The 12,951-nt window shown below is 56.8% G+C and overlaps 3 protein-coding genes across 3 annotated transcripts; 1 reads left to right on the top strand and 2 right to left on the bottom strand.

Annotated features, from left to right (window-relative positions):
- Nucleotides 1-832: 832 nt before the first annotated feature.
- CORC01_03223 (RNA recognition domain-containing protein) lies at nucleotides 833-1,899 on the bottom strand (the record flags this gene model as incomplete). The annotated part of the gene is made up of 3 exons (XM_022614873.1): nucleotides 833-1,057; nucleotides 1,135-1,786; nucleotides 1,880-1,899. The coding sequence occupies 3 exons, from the start codon at nucleotides 1,897-1,899 to the stop codon at nucleotides 833-835; spliced, it is 897 nt and encodes a 298-aa protein (XP_022478609.1).
- A 710-nt stretch (nucleotides 1,900-2,609) lies between these two features.
- Nucleotides 2,610-5,039, bottom strand: CORC01_03222 (peptidase family M20/M25/M40 protein; the record flags this gene model as incomplete). The annotated part of the gene is made up of 1 exon (XM_022614872.1): nucleotides 2,610-5,039. One exon carries the CDS (start codon nucleotides 5,037-5,039, stop codon nucleotides 2,610-2,612), a length of 2,430 nt encoding a protein of 809 aa, XP_022478608.1.
- A 6,387-nt stretch (nucleotides 5,040-11,426) lies between these two features.
- CORC01_03221 (uncharacterized protein) lies at nucleotides 11,427-12,951 on the top strand (the record flags this gene model as incomplete). Its single annotated transcript, XM_022614871.1, has 4 exons — nucleotides 11,427-11,441; nucleotides 11,520-12,263; nucleotides 12,320-12,740; nucleotides 12,794-12,951. 4 exons carry the CDS (start codon nucleotides 11,427-11,429, stop codon nucleotides 12,949-12,951), a joined length of 1,338 nt encoding a protein of 445 aa, XP_022478607.1.

Below are 12,951 nucleotides of genomic sequence, written 5' to 3'. Positions count from 1 at the left end.
ACAAGCATCAACATTATCGACACCACCGACAATTCCAACAGCCACCAGCCGCGGATGGCTAACCAAAAATATTCGTTCTTAGCCCTCGAGGCACCCCACACTCGCTTTACTTCGTCCACACGACATCAAACCAACATCTCCCTTTTTTTTTCCTTTTCTGTTTCCCAATCTCTACTACTTGATACAGTATTGTCTTTTTGACAAATGCACTCTCACGGCCTTGGACGAGATAATGATAAAGGAACCAGCATGTGCAGACGGACTCTCTTCCGTAATACAACGCTAAAGCAAGCGGCACCAAAGAGGGGAGCATCCGCCGGTCCGTACTTGTGTTCTATACCCGGCGTATCGTGGGAAAACCTAGTTTGCTTTTTGTAATCATTTTCCTATAGTCACAATCCATTTTCTTTTGTATAGGTCTCCCTATGTCAATGCTTTTGATTTTGATTTGGGAGAAAAAGGGGGCGGAAAGGAGTCGAGTCGGGGCTTCCCATCAGATACCTACTTTGCATTAGTCACAGAATTTGAGTCACCATTATGCTGGATTGTGTCAGTTTAGTGGCCTGTGAGCGTTTCAAGGCCATAGTCCCGTCATGTTCGAAGCGCGCGTTCGTTTGTTGTGAATCCAAATGCCTTCTCACACATTCGAGTCTGGGTCCCGTGAGATCATGTCTTTGCATTCCCGAGGGGAGAAAAAAAATAAAGGGATAAACTACCGTATCCCAAGGATGCCAAATTTTTGTACCCGTTGCCGTAGCCGTGTCTCCAGTAGTAGCATCAAAACAACATTCGTTACCGCACCGCCTTCCACCACATGCCCTTCTCCACCACCTTAGGCTGCCTTCTTGGCGAACTCGACTCTCAGAATCAAGTGCTTGAAACCGAAACCGTCCATCTTGGCCGCGGCCTTGACGGCGTCGCCCCGGTCCGCGAAGCTGATAAAGGCGAAGCCCTTGGCCAGTCCCGTCTCCCTGTCCTTGGCGAGGAAGACACGCGTGACGCGTCCGAAGCGCTCAAACATGTCGCGCAGCTCCTGCTCCTCTGCCATCTCCGAAACCTGTACACGATTCTCGTCAGCAACGCAACTCCAGCTCTTCCTCCAAGATAGCATGCTGCATCAGCGGGGGTACGCACGTTGGTGACACGCAGCGTGGCGAGGTCGTCCCGCTCGCCAAACTTGCTGCCTCCTCCCATCCTGTCGCCTGCAGCCGAGCCGCCAGCCGCACCCGCTCTGAGCGCCGGCGGGACGTAGCTGCCCTTCTTGGCGCCAGCACCACCGGCCGCCGCCGCAGGGGCAGGATCGTCCGGCAGACCGGCAGCGACGTCGGCGCCGTCGGCACCGACAGGCGCCATGGTGTCCTTGTAGGGACAGCGGGCGGTGAAATGCTCGCCGTTGCAGATACGGCACTTGACCTGCTTGTCCTTGAGCTTGTCCTTGAGGGCCTGGGCGCCGGGGTCCTCGCCCGCCTCCTTCTCGTCCTTCCGCCAGTTCGTGCTGGGGCGGAAGATGATGTTCTCGCCGACAGAGGTGGTATCCGGGGCTGGGCCTGCTGGGTCCTTGGCACTGAGGCCGAACTTGGACCACGTCTTGCGGTCGGCGACGCGCGGGTTCACCTTTTCGGTGTGCGTCGTGTAGCGGATGCGGCGGGTCATCTTGACCTTTTTGCCCTGGTCATTGTAGCGGAAGGTGATGATGGTCTTGGTGCCGTCCTTGTTGCTGATGGTCTGGGGCGCGGGGAGCTCGGTCGACGTCTCCTCGACGTCTTCGTCGTCGGCCCAGTCGTGCCTGAAGAGGGGGTGCGAGGTTAGCTAGCTGTACTCTTTTTTTTTTCTCTCTCTCCCTTCCGTTCGGATAAAGTTGTGGGGAGGGTCGGCGTACTTGGTCTTGGGCGTAGCCATGTTGATGATTTGATCTTCTCGTATACGTGGCGATCGGGTTCCCTCTCTCGATTATCGTTCGGATTCGTCAGAGGTTTGCAGTCCTGAAGCGGGTTGTCGCGATGGTCAAAACGTTGGTGGGGTCCTGGACTGGAGGAATTTTGATGTTGATTGATTTTCGTGGTGCGCCACTCGGAGTTGGTGTGGGGCAGATGACGCTAGGCCCTTCTGGGTCTCGCAACCGTTACCTCAGCCTGCGCATCAGGTCACTGCATGTTCGGCCTACCAAGGTACACACTTCTCACACTTCTCGCATTAATCTCACATTTCACTCTCGATTTCGCATCATGATATACATCTCCATGTATTGTACCGCCCCAAAAGGCGTAATCTACTGCTACAAGTCATACATTGCGTCACCGATCCCCTCGCAGGGGAAATCTATCGCCTTCTCCCTTGTCATCCAAAACCAGCTGTGAGTTGTACATCACCGTCACGAAAACACTCTGAATGCCGTCCAGATGGCATATCATGGAGAGGGCGCCTTTTTATCCATAAACGCCGATTTGCGCAGCAAAGGGGTATGACGCAAACAACAGAACCAAAAAAAAAATCAAGATACATAGGAAACGTAACACCCGCGCCGCCATGGGCGGTTTTTATAGGCCGTGGCCAGAAGGATAAGGAAACGAGTGGTCATACGAATCGGACCAAAGTGAATGACAGACAGGCTACGCTTTGGAGCGTGCCTTCCGGGGAATAGGCGGCAGCGCGCAGCTTGGCGGCGGTGCCGGCGGAGGTCCTTCGACGAGCTGAGGCATGCTGCGTCGGCCCAAGACGACTCTGGAGTGGTCCGCTCGAAGCTGCTTGCTCGACGGTGTGGGAGGCGTTGTCGGCGCCCGGGGCGATGATCGGGGCACGGTTTTTGGTGACACGGAAGCCGACTCGGGGAGCCTGGGAAGCCCAGTGGCTGCATCTTCGCTGCGGGGCGAATAGCTCATGACGGAGAAGGCGCTGAGTCTCTGGGTGGCTCGCTGAGCAGGAGACTGAAGCAGAAACGACGACTGGGGGCGAGGAGACGTGTGAGATGCTCCGCTTGACGAGGCCGGGGATGGCGTCTTTGAGGGGAGTATAAAAGTCCGGAGTCCCGGCGACGAAGGCGACCCTTCCAGCTGGTTCAGAGACGGCGAGCTGGCGTACTTCCGTGGGCTGGTGCGGAAGGTGACCGTGACGGCTCGCTCCTTTGGACAAAAGCTTGTTTGCCGGGGAGGGAACCCTGACAAGCTATCACGGTTCGGATTCGGACGCTCCCGCTCTTCTTCGCACACCTGCGAGATTTCTAGGCCCTGCGCCGGAGACGCCGGTGACGGCTGATCCGCCACGATCGACAGCGGGCGAGCCATGGCGAGTGCCGTTGGTGGGGGCTTGCGGGCGATCCTGGAGATGGAGTCGCGATTGCTCCTCGTCTGCTCGGGGCTCGACGGAGGGCTCTTGACAGCGCTGTAGCGCCTGCTCATAGGAACGCTAAAGTTTGCGGCCACATGCGCAAAGTCGGCCTCGGTAAACGTCGACTGGGGTCGCGACATGGGGGACCCGCGCAATTCCAGGTAGCCCGACGTCTGCAGGGACTGTCTGCGATCGAGGATGGCCGCGGCGTTGGGCCTGGGTCTGGCGGCGGGCACGTCTTGCTCTGCAGGAGGAAGCTCGTCGAGGTGGCTGCTGGCAAAGCTGTCACGCACGGGGGAGCATGCGGGTGACGAGCCGGCCGACGTGAGAAAGGTACGTTGGCCGGACGAGATGTACGACAGCCGGTTGGTGCTGTCACGCAGGCTCTCGAGCTGCCGGCCATCGTGAGAAATAATACTGTTGGTCGTGGAGATGTCGTCGATGGAGGGGTCGCGCGTCACGTCGGCATCCACGACGGACTGGCGGCGGTCGTCCTGGTGCAGTCTGGCCTGCTCCAACTGCAGAGAAAAGTCTGGGGGAAGCGCTCGCGAGAATCTATCCGGGTCGCGTACAACCAGGGTCCTCTGACTTGGCTGCCCACGAAGCTGTACAATCTTGGGATCCGCCTTGGGCCTGCCCGTCTCCGAGAGGGTCTTCTTCCCGCCGAGCGACTCGATTTCCCGGCGCAAAATTGCGATCCAGGACTCCATCTCCTCAGCGCTGTCGAATACCATGAGGAAGTTGGCGGCGTGTCGCTTGTCGGCGGCGCGGAAAGGCAGCCGGGACAGCAATCCTCGCGAGTCCGTCGAAGAAACACCGTTGGACTCCATGGCCGAAGACACTTGGAGAACCCAGTGCTTGCCGGGAATCGCGTCGCTGACGAACGCGGCCGAGTCTTTGCTGAGGTGCAGCACCTTCTCCGGGAGTCGATCAAAGTTTCCGTCGCCATTGTACTGCAACAGGTACCCGGATGTGCAGAGGACGTAAATCTTGGATGTCCACTCAAGCCTCACCGTGGAAAGCGTTCGCAGGTGCTTCTTCCGCGCCCTCTCGACGGCCCTGTCGGCGAGCTGCTCATCAGCAAGCTCCGGGGTAAGGGCGAGGTGCGTCAGGTCCTCTCGGATGCTGACGCTGCCCTTGCGGTCGGTGAGGCGGAGGATGACATCGGCGGACGTCGTGGCCGTGGGCAGCTGGGCGTGTTTGATGGCTTGGGGGTATGCCTGGAACAGTGGTGGAGGGTCCCAGGTCGCGAGGTTGCCGCGAGATGATTTCGCGGGGGCGTGTTGTGGCTTGGTTCTTTCGGTGGTGCTGGGCCGTCCCTGGAGGGAGGCGTCGTTGAAAGGCACGTTGTTGTTGGCGACGGACGTCGGTCGTGATGAGCTGGCGCCAGGTATGGCGAGTTCGGACCGCATGTACGGCCAGTTGCTGATTTCCGCCAGCGAGGCGCGGATGCTGTTGGGTCTGCCCGTGTCGAAATACGAGGCCGAGGGGTCGATTTCACGGGCAGCCTTTGCCCTGCCAAAGATGCTCCTTAGTCCCAGTCTTGAATCACGTCTGCTAAGCCTGTTTTCTGAGCGCAAAGGAACGCGGTTCGACGAATCTGCGGTGGCGGGTTCAACGGCGGGCGGTCGTGCTCTGCGGGACTGTGTCGCGCGGTACTGCAGCGTTTCCGCAAAGTTGGCAGCACTGGGGCTGCTTGGCTCGACATCGGCCATGGCTGTTCGGTCAAATCTACCTAGCCAGACGTGTCGAGTAGTTAAACGGTTGTTTGTGAGAGTGGCGGCTTCAGCAAGCTCCCGTGATGAGAGAGCGCGGGCGGTGACGTGAGTATAAGACAACTGGAGTGAGAGGTGAGGATGCGCATGGGCATAACAGAAGATGAAGGGTGGGTTTGGCAGTGTGAGTGGTAGAGCCCTGTAGGCATAAGAAACAATTGACTGTTGGCAGGGTTTTGGAGTGGAACCTTATGGACCAGGCTCTTGAACCCCGGCAACAGGCCTTTGGGGGGTGGGTTTGGAAACTATGAAGGTGTTATGAGGCGGATGTTGTGAGGGGAGACCAAAGAGACGAGCGAGAGATTTGCGTGCGATATCTTGTTGTCCTGCGTGGGCGGGAGCCGGCTGCGTGTCCGATATGAATGGGATTTCGCGTGTGTAAGACGACGGGGCGCGGCGGCTGGAGGCTGGAAGTTGGAGGCTGGCTTGTACTCTTGGTGTCGACAGAAAGAAGCAATTCACAGAACTGTGTTGGTGGTCGTGGTGGACACGAAATTGGACAAATTCGGACTGAGAGAGGGCCTGCCTGACGGGCCAGCTGTACCAAAGGGGGGATAGGGGAGAATAGCAGAGGGGGAAGAGAAGAGAAATAAAACGAGGCAGCACCCGTGGGAAGCGGGAAATGGGAGGGTATTCGGGCGATAATAATAACAACAATAACAACAATGATTGGGGAGGGGACATTGACCACGCCGGACCAGATGGGATGTGCGGTGCCACAGCGTGGGCACTGGGTGCAAGTGAGCAGCCCAGCTCGGCCGGGCCACTTAGCACTACCTTAGACCAGGTCGGTGGGGTTTACTTTGCCGTTAGCTGCTAGCACAGGGCACAGGCGCAGGCACGCCGCACAGGCACTGGCATAACGTACAGGCGCAAGCGCACCCGCTGCACACTGCACATCTGCAAGACACGTACCGCCGCGGGTACCTAGGTATCCAACAGACTATTTCCACCTCAGGTTTCCGGATTATTAGGTGCGGATTACCTCTTCTCCCATCTACCTTAGGTACCTTAGATACCTTCCTTACCTTACCTTGTCTTAGCACGCTGTGGAGGTTCCTCTCCCCCTGACTCGTCCGCTTTGGCTTCCGATGACGAGAGACACAAGGGAGAGACGCCGAGAAGACAGCGCATCCGCCGTTTATCATCCAACGTCCAGGCTGGAGCTGGAGCTGGAGGCTGGAGCTTGGAGCGCTGGACCCCGTGAACTTCCACCAATCTTCCTTGAACCTTGCATCCAACAGGCTACCGATGGCTATCCTTACAGATACCCTTCTTCTTCCTAGGCGACCCCTTGCTTCGTGGCCCCGGCATACGTCCAATCATTCAGCCCCATCCCGTCCCATGTAGCGAGCCCTGCACAGCGGAAGCAGAAGCAATGAGCAGACTTTGGGGCCTCGGACGCTGTACCAACCTACTCTGCAGAGGCTGCTGCGCAGAATACGACGGGAATTACAGAGCACCTACAGACTCTGCACCTGTGCCTGTCTGTAGTCTCGGCAATGTGCAGAGGGATGGATCTGGCGGCGCACACCATCGCCATGTTGGGCACTCTCGGACAGGGAACTCGGGGATCAACGAAGCTGGGGAGGGGAGAAAGAGAGTGAAAACTCTTCAAATTGACAATTAGCTGAGGTGCTGGCAAAGGAGAGCAAGCGAGCAAACAGTGCACGTTGTCCCCAAAACGCTACTAACTAATTACGACAATGGCGAGTCACTTTTTTAAATCCTGACTCCCTCGCCCGGCACCCATGACACACGCTCGGCGAGCCCTGAGATGGCATCTTCTTCTTTGGGATCCCCTGGATGCCCAAATCCATCTCGGGTCGTGTGGCCACCACGTCCCACCCCTGGTCGATACTACCAAAGAATCCTAGGTTTGGGGCCGAACGGCAAATGAAGCTTCAACCGAAAGAGGCGTGACCAACTGACAATCTCGAATTGACAGTGAAGGCGAAGGCGTGGGGTCGGTTTTCGCCGGTCGGCAGCACCCAGCATGAAATGACGATACGACACCGGTGATCGCTCATGTCTTTTGGTGATGCTTTGAGATTAGGCTCCGTGCTACGGATACTCCGTACGTACCCTTGATAAGACACAGGGCGCTGTGATGCTGTATGCCTTGCCTTGCCTTTCATTCGGAAACAGTAGGAAGATGTATCCGTACAACGCTTCTTGACTGAACTGAAGTGTTCCATCGGCTAGGCACACAACTGCGGTTGCCCACGAGAAGTAGCTTCACAGCATCTCCATCCGTGCAACCACACCCCAAACAAAAACAAGAAATGTTCGTCATGACTGTGTGACGTGCACAGTTGTGTTTAGGTCTGCCATGCCAGATTCTAAGCCGGGCCACCCTTGAGACGCGCAAGAAGAAAAGACGAACAGAGGCTGATGGAGGAGCTGGTGTCCCATGCTCCCAATCGTCCGGGGATGCTTTGGTAACACCTTCTTCTTCTACACACATTGCAGTACAAGGAATGTGCCTCCAGAAAAAGGAAACACGCCAATAAGTGACCCCTGCCCACTCCAGCGAATCCCCGTCACGGATTCGCCCAAATTCCGACGGGGCGGGCCAGCGCCGGGCTTTCTGCAGGGGCAAATAACGACGTTCCATCGCTAAAGTGGCAAAGATCCATTTCCTGCTTCCAAACTTCCCTACTCCCCACTCATCTACCAACCGCACCGAAGCAGATATCCTGGAACGGAAACTTTTCCCCACCCCGGAGCGAGCCACTTCGAATGTTTGGAAAAGCAAATATATGAAATGAGATCAAAAGGAAACAAGAAAAATCTTTCTGCAACCAAGAACCGACAGTCATCTTATCCTGCGCTCTCACGAGTTTGGATTGACGACTGACGACTGACGAGTCACAGGCCACATCCATCAACGACACCAACACGGCACAGCCTCTGACACCGATGTGTTGAAGCTCCCTCCCGCTTCCTTCCTTCAATGGCCACCTAGAACCACGAGGACCTTGTGCACAGATGATGGCTGGTGAGCTTTGGTCCCTGCGCATGGCCCCTTATTCTTCTAGCACCGCCATTTCTCCGAGGTCTCGAAACCTTGGCTTCGTGACTACTGCTTGAAGTCGCTTGTTGATTCCCGCGCTTCCTGGCTTGCCGCTTCTCTCCCCGTCCCAAGACTGAGATGCTGGCTTGCTTGAGCCTTGCGGCAGGGTTTGGTGTTTGGTTGTAGGCGCCGGCGGGGTGCACAATGCAGACCACATCGACGCTCTCTTGTCCAACACTGTAGACCCTGGCCGCTTCCCGTACAACATTGTCGGCCCTCTGCGAACCTTATGAAGATGTGCACCTCCTGCTGCAGCCCCACGACTTGACCCCCTCATTACAAAGCTCTGGTTCCAGCACGACAAGATAAATCCACTCGAGTCGTCTTGCCAGTGCCCGCAGCGGCGCAGCTTCAACTTTGAATACCCAGCCCCTTGGCCAAGATTGGAGGCGCGTCGAAGCGGATCAATCAACTCAAAGTCCTTGCATCTCAGCACCCCCGTCGGTTGTACGTTGGCCCTGTCCTTCCCCGTGTTCTGTGTCAATCCACCATGGTCCAACACATCACGGCGTCTAGAATCACGTTAGCCTTCCTTCATTTCTGGTGCGATCCATGGCGTCGACTCTTGACACTTTGCGAAACACTTTCACAAGCCACCATCGCCACTTGAAAGGGCTTAGAGGGATGATCCTCTGTAGAAGGTCAGGTCAGCCATAGATGATGGACCGTATCCCATCCTGCGACAAAGTGTATCGAAACAGACGCGTGGCGAGAGCAGATCGTGCGACTCCATGATTCCCAATCCTGCCGAGGGCATCCCAATCCTGCCCCCCGACGTGGGCTGCGTCTGCATCGGCTGATGTTTTTGAATCGCTCGGTCACTGCAGATGCCATCCAACCCTTTGCGGGATGAAAACTGCGGCGCTCGTGCAAAAACATGGCATCATATCCCAAGCAACGGTGGCCAGAGTGTCCTACGGTGCATCTCTAGGTGTTTTTCTGCAAGCTGAGGCGCCATTGAACTTTTCCCCGGAAAAGTTTCCGCTGGACCCGTGTTGTGGACGAGATCTGTTCACGTGGCCAAATTATCCCACAATTATTTGACGACGGCGAGGGAGGCTCCTCGGCTCGTTCAGTATCGAACCGATCCTATTGATAAATCGGTCGTCGACCTTGTCCGCAGGCACTACCGGGTGGGGGCCCCGATCTGTTACGTCCAGGTAGGTCGCGCACACGAAAGTAATCGGTATTGAACTGGCGCGATGGTGTTCTTGGAGTCGCGTTGTTCCTGCAGTAGCGTCTTTCGAATTATCCCAGTTATCCATAACTCTCGGGGCTCGACTGGGTCTAAGCCCCTGCTCGCCGGAAAACCAACCAGCGAGCCGGGTTGTTGCGTGTCCTCAAAGCAGGCATGCCCCTGTCCACAAGGCTACGGCTCCATGAACCTCTTGGTAAAGGCAGAGCTTTTTGGTGAACACAGATCAGAGTCAGGCAGCCACAGGCGACAAGCTACTGCAATAGCATCTGGGCTCACCCGATCGTCGCGGCGGCTTGCTTGTGGCGATGACTGCTCGGTATCGGCGTTAGGATTTGACTTTAACGGCTTCAACGCTGTCGTGGTCAGACCGCCAATCCCTACGTAGGTAGCTGGCCAGATTGTCATGATGCATAGGTCTCGAGATAAGGAAGCTGCTGCAGGGAGCGGGACCACATCGCCAAGTTGCCTGTGTCTTTGGGCCTGTAGCTTTGGTATTGCAATTTTTCAATCTTCGGCCGGGTTGCACTCTGGCTACTGCACACCATGAACGCAACTGTGATTCAAAAGTCTTAAGTCGTGCGAATGCTTGCAAGCCAACCCGATATCGAGGCTTCCAGTGGCCCTGAATTCACCACGTGCGTCCAGACGCTGCCATGGGCACGCGGTTGTACGTGCTCCTCCGACACGGCCGAATGGTTTGCAAGCTACGTCCGTAGCCTTGGGCCCTTGACCGGGGACAGCACGGAAGGCAAGCTGACGGGCTCGATGGCCACATTCCGGCGTTGCGTCAATTCGTGAATTTGCCATGGTGATGTATGTCTCAAAGATTAATAAGTTTGATAGCTGTAACGGTCAAGTGCGGTAGTCCGGGAGGTTAGCTGGTTCGTCACACCCACATCCGTAGTGGAGTCAGCTATGCTTCTCTTTGGTTGCAAACACCGTAGTCAGCAGATAAGTATCCCTCGGATTATGTCTGGCAGCTTTGGATCCAACCGAATTGTCAGAAGTGAAACCGTTTCTCAGTGAGGCATGCGCTGCGCCATTCTAGCTCGGGCATGGCGACAGACAGACTTTGGGGACAGCGACGCCACCACCCGCTGGCCGATCCCTCGGGGCTGGACTTCGAAGGCCAACAGCTCTGCCAGGCACCGCAATTGCAGTACCGAATAAGGCCATGGCTGCGCCATGATCGGGATCGGTCGCTGCACCGGTTGCCCAGTCCGGCGGCTTTGGCGGGAGATCTAGCGGGGAGATGTCCAGAATAGAAGGCTTGGGCCCCGTTGCGCATTACCTCACCCACCAGGCGGCGGCTTGCCGCTCGCGCAAGGTGCTCACCTGAGACCTGTGTGCCCAGCTAGAACGGGCCCCGACGAGAATAGACACCGGAAGATAATCAACGGGAGCCCGCTCGCAAGGCTTTTCGGTGACAGCGCGTCGTCTGGCTTGAGTATCTGTTCTTGGAGGTCCCTTCAGGTGGGAAACATACGCGAAACGCAGCCGTGGTTTGCCAGGTCAGGGTCACGTTGAAAAGGCAGGCATAGGCGATGTCTAGGGCCCGTGAATTGCCGATTGGGAGTCAAAGGCGGTTTGGTTTGCTCGTGATGATGAAGGGACCTTGGCAAGGCCCAGATCCGGTATGCGCCGAAATTGTTGATTCGGTTGGTCAGAGTCTGACGGCTGACAGAGGTGGCCTTCGGACGTGTAAAATCAGTTGCTAACGTGACCTTGGCCAGCTGTAGTCACGGTCCCGGCAGACGGGCGACATGATGGACGTGGTGCCATCATCAGGATAGGATGACTAAGAATTTGCACTCTGAGAAGTGCCCCGTCGTAAGGTACCTCAGGCACTCTGATTCGCGGAGCAAAACGTCACACTCCAGGGCACCTACCATGTAGGTAGGTAAGGAAGTCAAAACCGGAAGGCACCATAGTGAGCTGCCCCTCAAGCATCTCCTCCTGCTGCGGTTTGTAGATCGACCGATATCACTCGTGACCTGCAGGAACGAGAAACTCAGGACTCAGGAATCTTCGGTCACCGGACATCCCAAAAAGCATGCCACCAGTTACCGTGTCCGGTTTTTGACGCCCCTTTGTTATCTTTTCCTCTAAGTCCTCCAAGCTCTCCAACCTCCCCCAGCTCCCATAGCTCCCACCGCCCTGGCACTCCCCCAGGATTACCTCACACTGGGTACCTCACGCGCCACTTCTGACGCACTTTCACCCCACCTCCCGCCTGTCACCGATAGGTAGCTGCGGCCATCGCAACGACGATTCAATTGCCTGGGCCACGCAGCAGGCACAGCATCAGCCACTCGATTTACCGAAACAGTCTCCCACAAATGACATGGCACCGGACTTGAACTCTCTTCCTTCATCTCCTCCATCTCTACCCATCCGATCCAGAATGTCATCCTCCAACGGCGAAGCCCCTCTCCCTCCCGCGTCTGGCGGTCCAGCTCCTCGTGGGGAGTCCCCCGCTGGCTCACCGCGACGGCAGTCAACTTCGCTGCAGGCCGCGGCTACATTGAACGCTAGCCTTCAGAGCGAACCGTCTCGACGTATGTGTGTTGACGAACGCATCAGGATTACTTTGCTAATTGACCAAGGCTCCTCCAGCGGTTCCGTATCCCGAAATCGACAGTCACCCAACGCCGGCCGAAGGCTGTCCACGGTTCTTATGAACCTACAACTTAACGATCCTTCTCTTCCTGGCCCAGGTGAGATGGTCGCAGATGCCCAACACGGGCAGTCTGGCGGTGCGACCACTGCCAGTCAGCAGCCAGTGGGAACCTCCCCGATGATGGTTCCCGGTGGTGATCCCCATCACAATCGTGCGCCCAGCCTGGGAGAGCTCCACCAGGAGCTTGAAGCCGAACAGGAAGCTCAAGTTGTATGTCCTCTATCGGATGCCAGACTGGAAATCCACAAGCTAACAAGACATCAAAGAACCGCCTGCTCCACATGATCCGTCAGCAGCAGCTCCAACTCCAGCATCTCCAGGCTGGCCAGGGACAGAGTTCTTCCGCCGTTGAAGACTCTGCCATTGCTTCTGAGAGATCTAATCAAGGTACCCACATTTCGCAGCAGCCATCGGGTTTCACTCCGCTGCCTTCCTCGGGCTCCTTCTCGCGGTCACCGGTTGTGCCCCATCCCCGGAGCTCTTTCGATATGGCGAGGGCAGATATCCAGCGCCGCTCCAGGACCCCGAGTCGTGGCGCCTCTCCGAGGCTACGCTCGACATCTATAAGCGGTGACAGCGGCGAACAGTATACTCTCGGAGGTCGAGACGAAAGCGCCTTTTATCAAGCCGAGACCCAGATGCTGGTCAGGGAGAACCAGATGCTCCGCCACCGCATACGAGATTTGGGTAAGCGTCTTTCGAGAGGTGCCGGTACGCCTTGTACTAATCATGTTGCATAGAGAAACAATTGACAGACATGCTGCCTGCAACCAGCACCCAAGGCAACCCCAGCGAGCCCGCCCATCCATCTCAACTCAGAGCTGCTGCTGTTGGGGATGAGGACACAACTACGCCCTCGATCACTCAAGGTTCAAGCGAGTTAGCGAAGGAGGCGTGA

The sequence above is a fragment of the Colletotrichum orchidophilum genome, assembly GCF_001831195.1.
Source record: "Colletotrichum orchidophilum strain IMI 309357 chromosome Unknown Scaffold_19.1, whole genome shotgun sequence".
Classification (NCBI taxonomy): domain Eukaryota; kingdom Fungi; phylum Ascomycota; class Sordariomycetes; order Glomerellales; family Glomerellaceae; genus Colletotrichum; species Colletotrichum orchidophilum.
This window is presented reverse-complemented; position numbering and strand designations above follow the sequence as displayed.